The sequence below is a fragment of the Rhinopithecus roxellana genome, chromosome 11 (assembly GCF_007565055.1).
Source record: "Rhinopithecus roxellana isolate Shanxi Qingling chromosome 11, ASM756505v1, whole genome shotgun sequence".
NCBI classification, from domain to species: Eukaryota; Metazoa; Chordata; class Mammalia; order Primates; family Cercopithecidae; genus Rhinopithecus; species Rhinopithecus roxellana.
This window is the reverse complement of record NC_044559.1, coordinates 63,343,473-63,360,950: the sequence shown is the minus strand read 5'-3', so window position 1 is coordinate 63,360,950 and position 17,478 is coordinate 63,343,473. Positions and strand designations below refer to the sequence as shown.

The 17,478-nt window shown below is 39.1% G+C and overlaps 1 protein-coding gene across 1 annotated transcript in view; it reads right to left on the bottom strand.

Annotated features, from left to right (window-relative positions):
• LIPK (lipase family member K) overlaps positions 1-16,684 on the bottom strand; it is a 29,791-nt gene extending 13,107 nt beyond the window's left edge. Inside the window, exons 1-6 of the mRNA XM_010379616.2 lie at positions 16,580-16,684; positions 14,319-14,436; positions 10,387-10,585; positions 9,286-9,395; positions 7,917-8,053; positions 2,374-2,520 (exon numbers count right to left, since the gene is read on the bottom strand). Of these exons, the coding sequence (XP_010377918.1) occupies positions 2,374-2,520; positions 7,917-8,053; positions 9,286-9,395; positions 10,387-10,585; positions 14,319-14,436; positions 16,580-16,684 (816 nt within the window). The remainder of the gene's footprint in view (positions 1-2,373; positions 2,521-7,916; positions 8,054-9,285; positions 9,396-10,386; positions 10,586-14,318; positions 14,437-16,579) is intronic.
• Between the last annotated feature and the right edge of the window lie 794 nt (positions 16,685-17,478).

The window sequence follows — 17,478 nt, the reverse complement described above, 5'->3', positions numbered from 1 at the left end:
ACAAGTAAACATTTGAGAGAAATTTAAAAAGTTTCTTCTTTTCCTCTTTTCCTTTTCTTTATTTCCTTTTTTACTTTTATTTTTATTTTTGAGATGGAGTCTCGCTCTGTTGCCCAGGTTGGAGTGCAGTGGTGCGATCTTGGCTCGCTGCAGGCTCCACCTCCTGGGTTCCATTCTCCTGCCTCAATCTCCTGAGTAGCTGGGACTACAGGCACGCACCACCACGCCCAGCTAATTTTGTTTTTGTATTTTTAGTAGAGACGGGGTTTCACCATGTCAGCCAGGATAGTCTTGATCTCCTGACCTCGTGATCCACCTGCCTTGGCCTCCCCAAAGTGCTGGGATTACAGGCGTGAGCCACTGCTGCCAGCCTCTTTCCCTTTCTTTAAGGAAAAAACATGTACCATATAATCTGAAGACATATTAACCAAAGAAGCCCATCTTAGAAGAACTTTTTCCTCCACCGACTCTGTCCTGTCCTCAGACCTACAGGGGGCATCCCAATGGGCAAAGAAAAGGAAATCTTTTTCCAGACTCAACTCCCATAGGTTCAAGGGTATAGGAGATTAAAGGATAAAAACCCCAGTGATCCTCTCCTTCACCCCATGTTAAGTCCCAAAGGACATTCAAAGAGAGCTGTTGACCCTAAGGCGCTAATAATAGATCTGAATGTTACCTTTTGTTTTCTGAATTTTAAAATGTAGTAAATATTCTACAGGACTCTGAAAGTTTGTGTGGCAGAATTAATTCAGTCAGTTTATTTAGATATCTTATGGATAAACAACCACACACACACACAAGAACAAAAACAAAACATGCACATAAACTCTTGATTCTCTCATATTTTCAACTGCACTGTTTTTAAAATAAAAAGAGTTATTTTCAACCAAAGCATCGGAAACATCTTAGGGCTTTAAAAATATATTTTTTTATTTTTTATTTTTATTTTTTTATTATACTTTAAGTTCTAGGGTACATGTGCACAACGTACAGGTTTGTTACATATGTATACTTGTGCCATGTTGGTGTGCTGCACCCATCAACTAGTCAGCACCCATCAATTCATCATTTATATCATGTATAACTCCCAATGCAATCCCTCCCCCCTCCCCCCTCCCCATGATAGGCCCCAGTGTGTGAAGTTCCCCTTCCCGAGTCCAAGTAATCTCACTTATTAAGCTATCCAAATGTACTGAATACAAGTCAAAATCTCAAAGGTTGAATTCTGGACATGTGTATTTTTCCAAAGTTCCACCAATATTATTTATGCACCCCTGGTTATGGTTCTTTGAAACAAATGTCCGTGAAGGTACTGTAATGTTCTGTAAGCCTTGCTTTTTGGCAGAAAGACAAAAGGTGATCTGAAAAAAGGTGTCCATTTGGACAGCAAGAGCCAATGAATAGTCAAGGGAGTTATTTTGTGATGTCTTTCTTTAGCAAACTTTTAGGATATTGCTGAGAGGGTGCTTTTAAAATATACTCTTTTGTGTTTGTTTCAAGGTCTTTTTACTCAGCTCTATCTACATGATATGCTTTCACCTATATATATCCTTGCATCTAAGTGATAGGCAAGCATAGTTTCCACTGTACATTGAGAAAGCGAGAGAGGAATGTAGAAAGACAGTGGCTAAGACATGTTTGGCATAAAAAGTCTTTTATAAATCTTTCTTGAAAGCAAGAAAAATTTTAAGCGGTGCTTTCCACTGACTGGAAGAGTAGGCTCTGGGCAGAAGTCTGTGAGAGAGGTGGAGACCAACTTCAGCCTGATCCTACCTCTGGTTTCAAACACATCTCCTCTCTTTCCCTCCTCCCTCCCCCAACTCCTTGGGTCATCATGGAAAATATCTCAGTTAAGTTAGACATTACTTGACAAGAACCCTGACACTGATCCCTCTTGGTACCCCTTGAACAATAAATTTGTAGCTGTTGTTGAAGAACCATCCCTCCTTTTATCCCTTTGGGTTAAGGAAGTAAGTGGTTCATAAAATAACTTTCCAAATCAACTGTGAAAGTGGAAAATTGGTAAAAATAAAACTATAAATGTCTGGACTCATCCCCTGATATTCTACTTCAGTGAGTATGACATAAGGCTCAAGCACAGCAAGATAAATATCAAAACCATAGCCTTTATCTAAGTGAAGGACGTTTCAGGTTAAAGGAGATGAGAATTGTTGGCAGAAAAGCTTTCTTCTCAAATCCTCCTGTGAAAGCAAGTGGACTCTCAACCCTCACTGGAAGCCATGAATGTACTGATTACATTCCAAAAGCAAGAAGGAAACCTCGAATTGCAGTTGCCATATACTCCAGAATGAACTTTCATCACCTCTGTGCAACAAAACAAATGTTTTCCCAGACCCAATTACTTACACTTACCATATTTAAGTTTTGTGGATCAAATCCACTCAGAGTAAATAGGAAGTTGCTGCAAATACGATGGAATAGCTTCCGACTGCACACTTTGGTGGCAATGAATTGGTCAAACAATGTGTGAGGGTGGAACATTTTGTCACCAAACAACACCTACAAGATAATTTAAAACCATCAAATCTTATAGACGTGGATATCAAAAGTGGAGAAAGAGGTAGTTCAAAGAAGGACTGCACAGTATTAGGTGACATCTGCTCAGTGTTGGTCCTTAGTGAAATCGTGAGGCTTGTTATTAGGTTTGCAAACCTTCCAATGCACCTCTTAATGGCTTTTCCCAAAAACCTTTAATTGGGGTGTTTTTTAGAATGCCCCTTGAGAAACTAGTTCCCACAGGAAATTTGTAAGGCTTTGAAGTGAGGCATACATGTGTTTCATTCTGGATTCAAACACATTCTATACCTTAGGAGAGTTTTAAATTTCTATTATTATAAATTTTCTCATCTATAAAATGGAAAAATGTTCTAATAGGCAGGGCTGTTGTAAAGTTAGTAGGTCATGTTTAAAAGACAATTAGTGCAGTTCCTAGCATCTAGTACACATGAAAATATTATTTGATTAAAGTATAAATTAATGTAATTTAATTACTGTCATAATTAGTGACTCATACAGACTTGAGTCATTCCTTCCGGAATCCTTTAATGAATTCTTTCTATAGACAAAAGCTTAACCCACATAAATGAATCTTTACTAGTGGAATTTCAGGCAGTGTTGCCAGCGAGTTCCTTTGCTTCACAGCTACTAGTTTTATAATCTTAGCATAATAAACTAGATATAAAGTTAAAAAGATATTTTTTAGTTCTTAAAACTTTGGAAACACCCATTTACAGTAAAAATAAACATACATTTCTTCTGGAATTCTTTATTAACCAGATATTACAACTGAAGAACAGTAATAACTAGCATTTATTCACTTAAAATCTAATTCACTTTAAGATCTTATACTACATCTAGAAAACTAGATCAAGTAAATTCCTACTGATCATAGCTTATTAAATTCTGAGTTTAAAAATGATTATCTTATATAGGCAGATACATTCTTTATTTAATGGAATATTTGATATTCCATGGAATATTAATGGAATATATGAAGTACCAAGATTTCATACTCTGCTTCATGCCCAAGAGAGGAAGAGAGGGATAGAGGCAGGGAAAGAGGAAGGGAAGGAGGGAGAGGGAGAGAAGATGGAGGAGGAAGAAGAAGAGAAGGAAGAAGAAAAAGGGAAGGGAAAGGAAGGACAACAATATGTTAAACTAGTTCAAACCACACTTCTCAACTCTTTAGGTCTGGAAAGTAATTATAAGCCTTATACATATTATCTAATTGATTCCAGACTCTTCTTCATTTTATCGCAATCACTAGGACACTTAGATAATACCCTAGATAATTAATTCAACTTGCCAAATTGTAATTCTTCCTGTGTAAATGTCCCCATAATAATTTAATAATAGTAGCAGCATACACTCATAAAATGAGCATATCTTTTAAAATAATGTTGACATTTACTTCATGTTTTCAAGTGTGACAATTTAAATAGATTGTCAAATGAATAAATGAAGTAAAAGGCAGGATCTGACTTTAACCAGTAAACAAATTTATTTTTATTTATCAATAACTTAGTCATCCATGCTTGGCAAAACAAATCCATGTGAAAGAAAATAGCCAGTTCATAAAAGTAATCAACAATGAAAATGTAGTGTTAAGAAACAGGTGACATCTACCGTAATGGATTCTTGGTTCTCTGTTCTGAAACCTGGAGTTGGCTTTCCCAAATACGGAGTAAATTAGCAGGACATTCTCTGACTCCACTCTACCTCAATATCCCGTGACTCAGCAAAATTACTATGCATTTACCCAAAGGTGAATAATTTCTCCTTTACCCTAACCTAAAAGAGAGGATATTAATGAGGCCAACCAGTAGGAGAGCACCCATGTACAGAGTAGCAAACATGCCAACTTGTAGATGTAATTCCAAGTTGGCTCTGGAGGAGGCATGTTTGTCACATAACAGCAGGGAGCCAGTCTCCTTCTAGTAGCTTTTTTGGTATGTGTGAGAATTAGAAAAGGCACCTCTCTTTATGGCAACATGGCCCTATGCCAGGGCACATGGCTTGCTAAGCAGAACACGGGCTGGATTCAGCCCTCAACAGCCCACTGAGCGGGTCACCCTTGTTCACTAGCTTCCTCAGGTTGGCATTGAAAAAGCGGAAAAACCACCACATATAAAAAAGACCATTGGTTGGGTTGCCTGGTCACATCTGGGTTCAAATTCTGGCTCTGCCATCCATTAGCTGGGTGACTTGGGACAGGCTGCTTAGCCTCTCTGAGCCTCAAGTTCTTCTTTTAAGAAATGGAGACAGTACTAACAATCTTTAATGTTGTAGAGACATGTCACAAGCAAAGGATCAAAGCAATCTGTAAGTCAGAAAGAAAGTAGAATGACAAGAACACAAAGGCATAAATGTCCAGGGGCAAAATGGGATGTGAGAAAGGGGAAATGGATGAATGAATTTCTCAACTTGACAAACTCTACTCATTCTATCAATGTGAAAATTGAGGCTTAGCATGGTTAAATAACTTGTCCAAGGTTACAACTGGCAGGAGGCGGAGGCAGAATGTGAACCCAGTTTTGTCTGACTTAAATCTTTATCCTCTATATTCAATTCAATTCAACTCTCATGAATTGAGTTGAATGTAATAGAAATGGAGCAATTGAAAATACTGGCAGCATCAATGAAAAAGGAAGTGCTAATCAGAGAGAGAAAAAAGGTTGTCTCAGTCCAGAAGCTCCTATAAAAAAGGAACCCTTTCACCAAGTATGCCTGTGAGCATCTGGCTGATGGGAGAGGAGAGGAGAAAGAAAGCCCCTTCCTCAAAGGAACCCTTTCACCAAGTATGCCTGTGAGCATCTGGCTGATGGGAGAGGAGAGGAGAAAGAAAGCCCCTTCCTCAAAAAGTCAAAAACATACCTAAACGTTGTCTATCATTTCATTGTCATATCTTATAGATTATTTTTTGTTGCACAGCTCTTGTTCCAATCCCCAGTATCTATCAACTGATGTGTTAACAATAACTCCATCATTATTCTCTTAATCTTTCACTCTTCTTGATGTCCTTTACCCCCATCTGCTTACGTTTGGTTCCCAGAGGAAACTTTCTAAAAAGGGGCATTATGCATGTCATTCCTCTGTGCAAGTATTTCCATGCTCCCCAATTACCTATAGAATACATTCCAAACTCATTAATTTGGCACTCAAATCCCTTTATAATCTGCCTCTACATTTCCAACATGATTTCTCATACTCTCCTTTACTAATACTAATATAAAACTCCAGTAAAGTGAGTTATGTGTGGTTTTCCATGGCCTGAGCTTCACCATTTCAATGTTTCTCATGTTTCCCTCTTGTTTTGGAAAGCCTTTCTATACCACACCGATATTGAAATGTTATCCTTAAGTGCAAACTAAAATGCCATCTTATCCAAAAAGTCTGTTGTGATTCCAACAGCTAGAAGTATTCTTGCTTTTCTCTGAGTTTACCTAGCAAAGTTTTTGCTCTGTCATTATAATACTGGAATTTCTACTAGGAATTAGTAGGTCATATGTGGCAGTTCTTCTGTTGGTACTATAGTTACTCTATTGGAGTTATAATTTAGAAAGGGCTGAGAATGACGTTTTCCAGCTGCATCCATGTCCCTACAGAAAACCAAACACCGCATGTTCTCACTCATAGGTGGGAATTGAACAATGAGAACACTTGGACAGAGGAAGGGGAACATCACACACCGGGGCCTGTTGTGGGGTTTGGGGAGTGGGGAGGGATAACATTAGGAGACATACCTAATGTAAATGATGAGTTAATGGGTGCAGCACACCAACATGGCACATGTATACATATGTAACAAACCTGCACGTTGTGCACATGTACCCTAGAACTTAAAGTATAATAATAAATAAATAAAATAATAATTTAGAAAGGGCAATCTTTCTACAATTACAAATTTGATCAAGCCACTTTTCTATTTAATATTCTTCAATGGCCTCTCATTGTTAACAGAACAAAGTCTAAACTCCTAGACATGACACTGCTTCCTTCCATTGTTTCCTAATACCTCCTTAGTTGAATCCCATTCTACTCTCACATACACCCTAGTTTTTACTTATACCAATGAGCTGAAAAGTTTCCTTGTAGACATAGCTGTTTCCTAATGCCAGGGCCTTGAAATAGGAGCTCTTAGATATCTTTTGGCTGAATTAACTTGTATACCACATCCTACACACATCAGGGAATGCAGAAGTTTGAAGACAGCTGTGCAAATGAAGAGGAATGGAAAGATCCCACTGTCCTAAAATATCTCTTAATTGTGTGGGAATACTGAAATAATTTAGCAAACAGTCTGACATTGTTTACTTAATAGCAGGAGCAGGCCAGAGTGAAGTCTCAATGGGATAAGAGGCCCAGGTACCAACAGGCAATGTAAGCATGTTTTGTTATTTTCAGGTGGTTTTTCTGTTACCTGTCTTTCTGGGATGTATAGATAGGCACTTCAATCACCACAGACTAATTTGCTTAGCTCTCAACAGGAATCTTCTGTAAATCTTTGGGCTTCTATCAGAATTGTTTCACTTTCATCTGCTTTCATTGAAATCACTGAACTGTACAATCACCACCATGGGAGTTATTACCATGGGAGAAGCCCATGTTAAAATACAAGAAGAAAACACACCAACCCATGCAATGCAATTCACCTGGACTAGATAAACGATCAGATTAGTTAGCTGTCAACTAGAGGAGATCGGGGGCCCAGAGTTTTGCCTGGGTTTTCGGAATTGTCAGAATGACAGCCTGTAAAGTGTCAGGAAATGCAACAAGGTTGGGCATTTAGTGATGGAGGAGGGTACGTTCTATAAAACTAATGATAGCCAAAACAATTGTTAACATTTATTAGAGGTTTACAGTATGCAAGACATTGTTTTAAAGGATATGCTGTATTAATTCACATTGTCCTCATGGTAGCCCTATGAGTGAGAAGTTTTATTATCCCCACATTACAGATGAAGAGCACTTAAGGTCTTGACCAGATTTACTCAGCTCGCAAATCATACAAATGAGATTCAAACCCACACCATCTGATTCCATGCTGTGAACTCAACTGCTACTGTCCCTAAAAAATTAGGGATCACCAAAAATATTTAATCCACTAAATTCAACAAACCAACCAATCAAATAAGCTCTCTCTACCTGTGGTTGAGGAATGATACAGGAGACACGTTTCTAGACATAGTTGAAGAAAGTAGGGTAGATTAGCAACAGGGGGAGTTCCCTGAACTCTGCTAATAAGATTGCGTACATCATCAGTGAACTTACACGGATTATCTTGAATACCTATTATTTTCTCAGAAGTTTGTAAAATGTCATTGGTTTTCTGTTGAAATCAGTGGAAATAAAGCTACTTTTAGTTATTTCAGATTAAAACTTGGGAAGTCACATACCTTGACTACTTGCCTGGAAAGAGATGTTAGTTTTTTCATAGGACTTCGGGTGTATTTCAGTGTGACAACTGGAGCCAGTGCAAAAAATATCTTAATCCTTTTAGCCAGTTCTGGGTTTGTAGAAAATGCTATAAAAGCTGAAATGGAAGAAGACACTAGTTCATAGTTTTCACATAATTATTTGTTCATTGTAAGTTGTAGTAAATGTAGCCATATTAAAAACAAAACAAAAAACAACATAGAATTATTACCATTTGTAGAGAAGAATTTCTCAATTTCTCAAGGGTGGAATTGGCTAATTCAGAATAAAGTGTTTCCTGTCCCTGGGGAGTGCAAGGAGAGAGGGTTCAAATATCTACTGTGGGGCATGTCTAGGTAAACTCCAAAGCCCATTCCAGCTTGACGATAGTCCTGGTATCAGACAAAACTGGGCTGTAAATTTGGCTTCCTATTTAATTCCTATTTCCTACTTCCTATTTACTCCCCTGTGTGAGTCTCGGTTTTCTCAGTCTGTAAGTGTGAATGGTAAAATCCTTATAGGATGATTTTTATAAAAGTCAAATGTATGTAAGTTATATGCATTTGACCCTTTATAAACTTTGTGTCTGTAATCTTTATTAAATATATGAAATGTAAGATATTACTTGGGAATATCACCATTAGAACAGATTCCTCAGTTCAACCATTTATGGAGCATGGATGATAGTGGTTTCAGATGTTTGCAGTTTCCGATGAGAGAATGTATGTAAGATGTGTGATACAGTACAAGTATGTACAAACCTGCTTTACACCAGAATCCTGATTATAATTAAGATGTAGAAAACAGACTGATGGAAATTCTGTTGGTAGTGTTAAGGCCTCTAGCCAAAGTGAGAACAGTAAGGGGACAAATGGGCCTCATAACACTGCCAAAATAGCCCTACCCACATCTGGCCTACTCCAATGCCTCCCTGGCGACTACAAGTCATACTGATTGTAGCATACAATCGCTGAGTTTTGTAATCTCTGCTTTCTTTCTAGTGTCCCTCACTAGACTGTGAGATCTTCAAGGAAAGAATGAATACCATATTTATCTCTGCTTCCTCAGCATATAACAGTGTCTGACAAATGTTTGTCGGTCACACAAACGAGTATATGAATAATTCTCCCTCTTTCAGGCTTATCTCTCAACCTCCAAATTTAGTATTGAGGGAAAATTCCCTATTGTCATTCTTATTTTATTTACTCTTCAGAAATTAGCCAGAGGAAATGGTTCCCAAGTCAAGCCCCCAAGCTAGAGATTGCACAGACAGAAGAAATACTGACCCCCTTCCATGAATATGCAAGAAGAGCCCCTGACATTCTCTGATCACATCTGCCCCAGACACACCTATGGTGGTGCCTTGTGAGTGACCCACGTAGTAGAGTCGCTTCTGTCCTGTTTTCTCTATGATAAAACTGATTGTGGCTGGAAGGTCATATTTAGCCATCTCATCCAAACTATCAAAAAGAAAGAATAACAAATTAGAAAAGTCATCTCATTGTTAGGCCTAGAACATTTAAACACATTCGGTGAAAACATAAATACTTTGATTTTGTTAAATATAAGAGTAGTGTCAATATATGATATTAGGCATCTATGCAACTATAAAGGGTGCAACACCTTGATTTCAAGTCAACATTTTTAAGAAACTGAAATCAGAAAAATTTGATTTGTCAAGGCCTACTCATGCTTTTCTTGCAAGGCTAGTCACATTCACTTAATTCTATAACAGATTTACCAAGCTCCTCTGAAAAGAGCAATTACCTGGAATGCTTATCTAAAAGAATAATAAAGCAAACAGATTTGCAGACCTCAGCCAACTGACTGAATCAGAATTTCCTGGGAAGAGACCCAGTAATCCGCATATTTAACAATGACCTCAGTTACTTCTGATCCTGTATATAGTTTAATAAATACTTACCTAGGAAATGTTCTAGTCATTTGCAAGGGTGCAATGGATTATGGTATAGAATTAGGAAATGCCAGTGCTTTCCAGAAAGAAGGCTGGCAATGAAGCCAAGGAACACAGGGTTTTCATGACCTCCAAGGCATGGTTCTTAGCTCCTATGCCAGTGCATGGGTTTGCTCCTGTAACCAGGTAGGCATAGCTTCTGAAGCAGACAGCAACCCCTGGCACTGCTGCTGGCAACGCTGTTGCTTAGCCATTCTGTAATCAGGCTCTCTTCTTACTTCCCCCAGAACATACATATACACACTCACCCACACACAGATACCAGGAAGGAGGCAGGAATTCTAAGACAGTCATGCAATAATAATGACAGTTCTTTAGAGCCTGTGAAGAAAGTCTGGGTAGAGAAAGAAAGGTTTGTTTCCTTCTTGTAGATTCCACTGGGTGCATTTGGACAGAAAAAGGGCAAAAATCACTAGGTGTTCATACATATACATGAGCAAAGTACACACTGTATTCGTTAATAGGTTTCTCCTTACCTGAAGGCCCAGTATTCTGGTGATTCGGGCGACAATTTAAGGTGTTTTCTGGACCAAGTGTTTCCTCGGCTGTTCCCCAACCACACATCATAGCCACTATCGGCCAGAAGGAAAGCCAGGCTGTTGTTGGGCAGGTTGCAAATCCAGTTACTGGCAGATGCAATTAAGCCATGCTGCAAATACACAGCAGGCTTTGGAGCTGCAAAACACAGGCAACAAGAATTTCATGTCTGAACTTCCTCAGTGTCTACAAGAAAAATCTCATTCCTGAATTTCTGTAGTATAGAAGAAAGGGTAAGAGGTACAATTTGATGCCAGGCAAATCTGGGATCTAGTCCCTTCTGAGCTACTTACTTGGGTAAGTTATTTAAGTTCTCTCTGTCTTATTTTCTCATTTGTAAAGGGTTATATATAATGTATTGTATTATTTACGTGTGGAAGTTAGATTGCCCTAGTTCAAAATCCCTTCTGATATGCATGAACTCCTTTGTGCCTCAGTTAACCTATCTGTATAATGGGAAATAATAACAAATGCTATCTCCTAATGTATTTATAAGAATTCAGTGAGAACTTAAACATATAAAAGGCCATCTGGCACAGTAAATATTAGCTCTATTACTGTTATTTATATTAATAGCATTATATTTTTCAAGACTCATCTGATTAAAAATTTAATTTTTTTTCAAAATAATAAAAAGTAATTAAAATGCCATTTGTTGACTGAATGTCAAGCACTATGGTAAGTTTTATAGGCACTGCTGCATTTCATTTGAATTGTTAGAAAGCAAAAAACAAGGATATAAGTAGAACTTTATAGTTTAAAATTGTTAATATGATACAAAAATCCTATTCCCAATGTCAAATAGGGACATTTTAACTAAGAAAGAGAAAGGAAAAAGAAGGAAGTGAGAAAGTGTTGAAAAAGAGAGAAGAGAGGAAAGAAGTGAATAGGTTTTTCCTCTGCTTTATAAATGGTTTCTGATGCTGTGTTGGTATCTCAGGACCCTACCTCAGGTCACTTTTGGAGCTAGAGTGGCTTCCTGAGAGTAAGTTGTACTCTCAGAGAGCCTTCAGCCACCGGGACCAAGGAACTAAGAGTCTATGTCCATTTTTCCACCTTTTGGAATAGAGGGAAAGAAGAGGTGTTACTGACTTTGCCAAAGTTAAGTACCATTAAATAGTTAAGTATCATCAGGCCTCTGTGATCTGAGTCTGAGACAGATCCAGGGATCTCAGATTAGAGAGACAGTTTCTCATTGTACAGCTTTTTGTCTCATGCATTTTGGCGACTATGTGATAGAAATGACAAGAGAAAAGCTTGGAGAGACTTAAAAGTTCTCTCGAGTATTTACGAAGTTATTTGTAATTATGGAGTTATTTTGGGAAATGATTGGCTCTGTAAAGCCAGCAACACCATTATATCTTCCACTCTTTTTAAAAATCTAGTTTTTCTTTAAATAAGTAGTCTTTCTGATATTGAGAAGTTTTGTTATTCGACCTGCCAAAGTATAAAATGAACTAAGAAGAGAGAGAAGAAAACAAAAGCAAATAGTTTCTGGAGAATGAAATGCTCACTTTTTTCCACCTATGGATAGCCACCTGCATTGTAGGGAGCTAAAATTGACCCTTTAATGAAGTTTAAGCACAGAACTGATAGGAATGAATAGGGTCTTTTTTGCAGAGATTCCTGAGGATACCTGAGGCTCTATTTTAGAAAAAAAACAACAAAAAAATAGAATTGATTTTTTAATTAGAGGCAAGGGCAAGTGGTGTACTCTAGGCAGTAAACTATCCCTCTAGGCTGAGAGCTAGGGCTGAGCGTCAGGTGGGTGGGTCACCAGTTGCCCATGCTCCCCTGCACAGCTGCCTCCCCAGCAGGATGTGGGGCAGCCACAGGAAGGGTAAGCTGAGAAGTGCTGCCGTGGACATTCACTTGGGCAGGACATCAGAGGACTCAGATACCAGCTTCCCATTACAGGTCTCAGTCTTCTTCACAACTATGGCCCTGCAGGAGCTGGTGCGGCTGAAAGAGCCGGAGCCCCTGCCAGAGCCAAAGCTGGACTGAAAGGAGTCCAGGCCACAGCTAAAGCCAGAGCTTGTGAGGCCGCGCCCAGTCCACCTGGGTAGCCGCTGCTGGTACTCCTATGGATACACCTGCTCTGCGTCCCAGACTCCAGCAGGCTCTCCTTGCCCTCCAGCAGCTTCCTGTAGGTGGCGTTCTCGATGCCCAAGGCCAGCTTGACATTCATCAGCTCCAGGTTCCGGTGAAGCTACGGTGCCCCGTCCTGTTTGATCCGCTGCAGAGCGGCCTGCAGCTCTGCAGGCTAAGCGTTGAGTCCTTAAGGGCAAACTCCCCACGCTGCTCTGCATTCTCTGGCCTTTGAGGACTTCAGTCTCATCCTGGAATTGGCTGATGTTTCGGTTCATCTGAAAGATCCTCTTCCTGCGATACAGCTCATTCTCAGCCTTCCCAGCCAGGGCCTGCAGTTCCTCATACTCGATCTGGTGGTGCATGCTGTCAGACTTGGCCCAGCTGCGGCTGGCGATCTCCTGGTACTGGGCGGAGACCTCGAGATGATGCCGTCCATGTCCAGGACTCAGCTATTGTCCATGGACAGGCCCACAGATGTGACCGAGATCTGGGACTGCAGCTCACGGATCTTCTATTCTCCTGGGGCAGCCCTTCTAGGCGAGACTACTTGGTCTGCGTTGTTCTTGTAAGCTTTATCTACATCCTTCTTGATGAGGAAAATTCATTCTCCATCTCTGTATGTTTATTGATCTCATCCTGGTACTTTTGAAGCCCTCCACCAGTCCTTGCATGTTGCCAAGCTCCACGTCCAGCTTCAGCTTCTGGTCCCATGTGTCCAGCTGCCACAGAAGGTGGTTGATGCAGCTCTCCATGTTGTCCACGTTGCTCCCAGCTGTCTTCTGCTGCCGCAGGCTCCACATGGTCTCCAGCATCTTGATCTGCTGCTCCAGGAACCACACTTTGTCAATGAAGGAGGCAAAGTTGTTCAGGGTCTTGATCTGCTTCTTCTCCTGGGTGTTCACAGCATGGATGTTGGGATCCACCACCAGCTTTAGGGAACTCAGCAGACTCCGGGTCACAGTGATAACTGTGATGCCTCCCATACCACCAGCCCCAGCATAGACCTCACCCAGACCCATACTGGTGCCCAGGCCACTCAGAAAGCTGCTGCCCACCTGAAAGAAGCTCGAGGAACTGATGCAAGCACTGGGTATGCTCCTGTACCAACAGCTGCTGAAGGCGGACTTCTAGGTCACCCTGATGGACATGGTGGAGGCTGGAATGAAGGCAGGTAGGCTCAACTAGATGGAGATTTGACAAGCTGAGAAGCTGTTGCTAGGTGGGAGCTAATAGGGTAATATTTACTTTAAACCATGAAATCACACAGACTTGGGTCCAGAACTGACTACAAATAGTTTAATACCAGTGAGAAGGCATCATAGTAGTTGAAGACATTATATCCAAACCTGGGTTTGAATAATTATTGAAGCTGAAAGTTTTCAGACTAGTGAGAAATTTAGAAGGCAAAATTGATAGATGGCAATGTTAGGTTGCAAGTAGAAGGTGAGGGAGAAGGTGGTATCAAGAATAACCCCTAGGTTTCTGATTTTCAAAATGGGACAGTGGTATCACTAGGGTAAGAACACGATGTATTTTGGTGTTTGCTTGGTAGGAAGACAAAGTCATGAAGAAAAGGAGTGACCAAATAAATAGTGTATATAAAAGTGACTTAAAACTTCAAAGTTACACTAATTAAACAGAGAGGTGGAGGGTGATGATTTTTCTCCTCTAATGGAAAGGACAGCTAAGGATTTCAGAACAGAAACTGTTTGACTTCTCCCAGGACATTTAAGTACCTCTACTTTAAGTATTTTTCCTTTCATAATAAAATAAATAATACCTGTACTCCCTGGGCATCCTTTTCCATCTGGAATCCTATAAATTCCAAGGATATAACCATCTTTTGTTGTGACATCATACTCTTCATAAGGATAACCCCAGTAAGAAATAATCTGGCTCTAAAAAGAGGAAAGGAAATATATACCTTCATTTTATAATCTCTTAATTTTTACACATGCATTACAATATAGTACTTTGTTTGTTTGTTTGTTTGAGACGGGTCCCACTCTGTTCCCCAGGCTGGAGTGCAGTGGCGTGATCTTGGCTTACTGCAGCCTTCGCCTCCTGGGCTCAAGTGATACTCCCACCTCAGTCCTCCAAGTACCTGGAAGTACAGGCACCTGCCCCAATGCCCAGCTAAATTTTTTGTATGTTTTTGTAGAGATGGGGTTTCACCATGTTGCCCAGGCTGGTCTTGAACTCCTAAGTTCAAGGCATTCATTCCCCTGCCTTGGCCTCCCAAAGTGCTAGGATTATAGGTGTGAGCCTCCATGCCTGGCCACAATGTAGTACTTTAAATTGCACCTACTGCTTATCACTCTGTGTGCTCTGACGGCATGTAATATTCCTATGAGTATAATTTAAAAGGGATTTCTAGGAGTTACATAAAGAGGCATAGGTAAGTCTGGGTGGGGTGACCTTACATTCTTGTTTGCTCGGGACACTTTCTGGTTTTGCCTGTTGGCCTGGTATTATTAAAGCACCCTAGTTTGTTCTGATGAAAAGCTATATGGTCATCTAATGAGGGAAACCACAGGGAATTGTGGAGTACCCTGTGGCTAATAACAAGTGAACTATTACCAAACAGACTTAAAAGAAGAGGGGAGGAAGCAGTTACCGGAAGCCAAAAGGAGAAAGTCAAGCTGAGATAACCAAATTAAGGAAGACAGCTTGTCTAAGTTGACTTCACAGGGAGGAAGCCAGGGCAATAAAAAATCAAACCTTACTGGCCTATTTCTTTCCATCTTCTGCTCACAATGTCCATTGGCTGAATTGAACTGAAAACCAAAAGACAAGGTTGCTTGTTGACCTGTCCTTACAGTTCAGCCTCTTGGCAGAGAGAAAGGTGTTAAAGAACAAAGAGTGAGCCTAGAGGGGTCAGAGAAGATACCCCACCCACAGATACACAAAGAAGAGGAGAAGTAGTGATTATTAGTTATCTTCTGCATAGAGGTTTACATTCCTTGTCTCATTAACTTTATAAGAGGCCTTTGAGATAGAATTGTACCATTTACAGTTGAGAAAACTGACATTCAGGTAGATTAACAATTTGTCCAAGATTATATGCTAGGAAGAGATAAAAATAAGATTAATGCTAAAGTAAGTTTAACTCCAAAGCTTATGCCTTTATCAAAGGATTATGCATTTTCCCAAGTCAGAAACAGAGATGCATGTATAAATTATGGGCTACATAGAGCAGCGGGGAAGAGCCCAGGCTCTGGAGACAGACTGTGACATTGTGAGGATTATATGTAATATGTGTAGAACAATGCCTAACATAAGTGCTTTATAGATGGTTGTTCTTATTATCATTATAGAAGGATTAAAAGCTAAAAAATCACTTATACTAGAGAGAGAAAAATTATGTGAGTTCAACAGTGTGGTAGGAGATCAACAGTACTTGCTGGATACTTTGGAGAGAGAAACAAGAAGAGATACTAATGAAAAAAAACTTTGGCAGTTTCATTATTTTTATGGTTCTAATACAACTTGGGTATGGTATAGGAAAGCAATTGTGCACTGTTTATATAGGAAAATGGAGTATATTATCAGAATGAATTCTGTAGTAGATATTTGTCATTTGGCCTTTTTTCTTTGCCTAACACTATTCCATTCCACTTCTGATATGAATTCCTGAATGTTAAAACACTTCGGTAATAAACAAAAGAAACTAACACTGGCTTATTAAACCAAAAAAGTGCATTGGAATAGTTCACAAAATCAAAGAAACTTCTCTATGAAAAACCTCAGGGAAAACTCAAAGATACTCTATAGAGATCATCCGTATTAAGTCATGAACCTTCTCTTTAGGAAGCCACCACTGGATGGTAGTTCAAACTAGGAGATGGAATATTACTGCCCCAACTTGGGTCAGATCTTTTAATTCTTAGATTAGTTAGCCATATAAAGAAACAGGAGAAGAAACACAGATTTAGTCACTGGAGGAATTGTTGAAAACTGAGAAGACACCCCAGTTGTATTTCAAATGCTGAAATATGAATAATTCCTCATTTTAGCATTTTTTCTTAATAAATGACTTACAATATTCATATTAGCTTCAGGATTTGCGTTGTTTCCTTTCTTATCACAACCATACATAGATCCAAGAGGAAGCATCCAGCATGCTGCTACTAAAAGCTGCCACATTTGGGATCTGCCTGGGAAAGGAAATTTAATATATTTGTCATCAAAGATAAATTCTATGAAGTGAAATTTGGTGTAATCTTTTTATAACACTGCTGTGAGAGAGAGCAGAAACATACTTCTAGGCTGTGCTTTAACCAGTAGAATACTGAATTATACAACATTCATTCCGTGAAAAATCTAAAATGACTTTTTAGTAAGAAAAGAAAAGATGGAAGGAAAGAAGAAAGGAGGGAATGAATGGAAAGGAACAGAGAAAACAATCAATCAAGTTTCCAGTAGATAACTGGACAAAAGGGGGAATAGATAATTTGTAGAAAAGAAATATAATGGCCAATAAATTAATCAAAGCACATTTAGTATCTGTAGTTGTTAGATAGATTGGTACTTTTTTCTGATGGTGGAGTTAGTCATTGGCAAAACCTTTATGAAAAAAAATTGTTAACATGTCTTATAAATTTAAAAGTATTCATAACCTTCACTCAGTAATTTTGTTTTCAGGAATCTATCTAAAAGAAAAATGATGTACATATAAACACTTGGTATAAAATTATTTCTTATTGTATATATTAAGAGAGTAAAATTTCCCAAAGTAAGAGACTGGTGACCTAAATTATGGGTGAGAAAAATGGAATTATTTAGTCATTAATATTATGTTTATGTGTGATATGTGAAAATTCCTGCTACATAATACATACGGAAAAACAGAATTCAAATTGTGCATATATTTTGAGTTCAATGATGACACGAACCATAATAGAAAAAAAAAAGCCTAAACATCAAATTTTAATTATAGT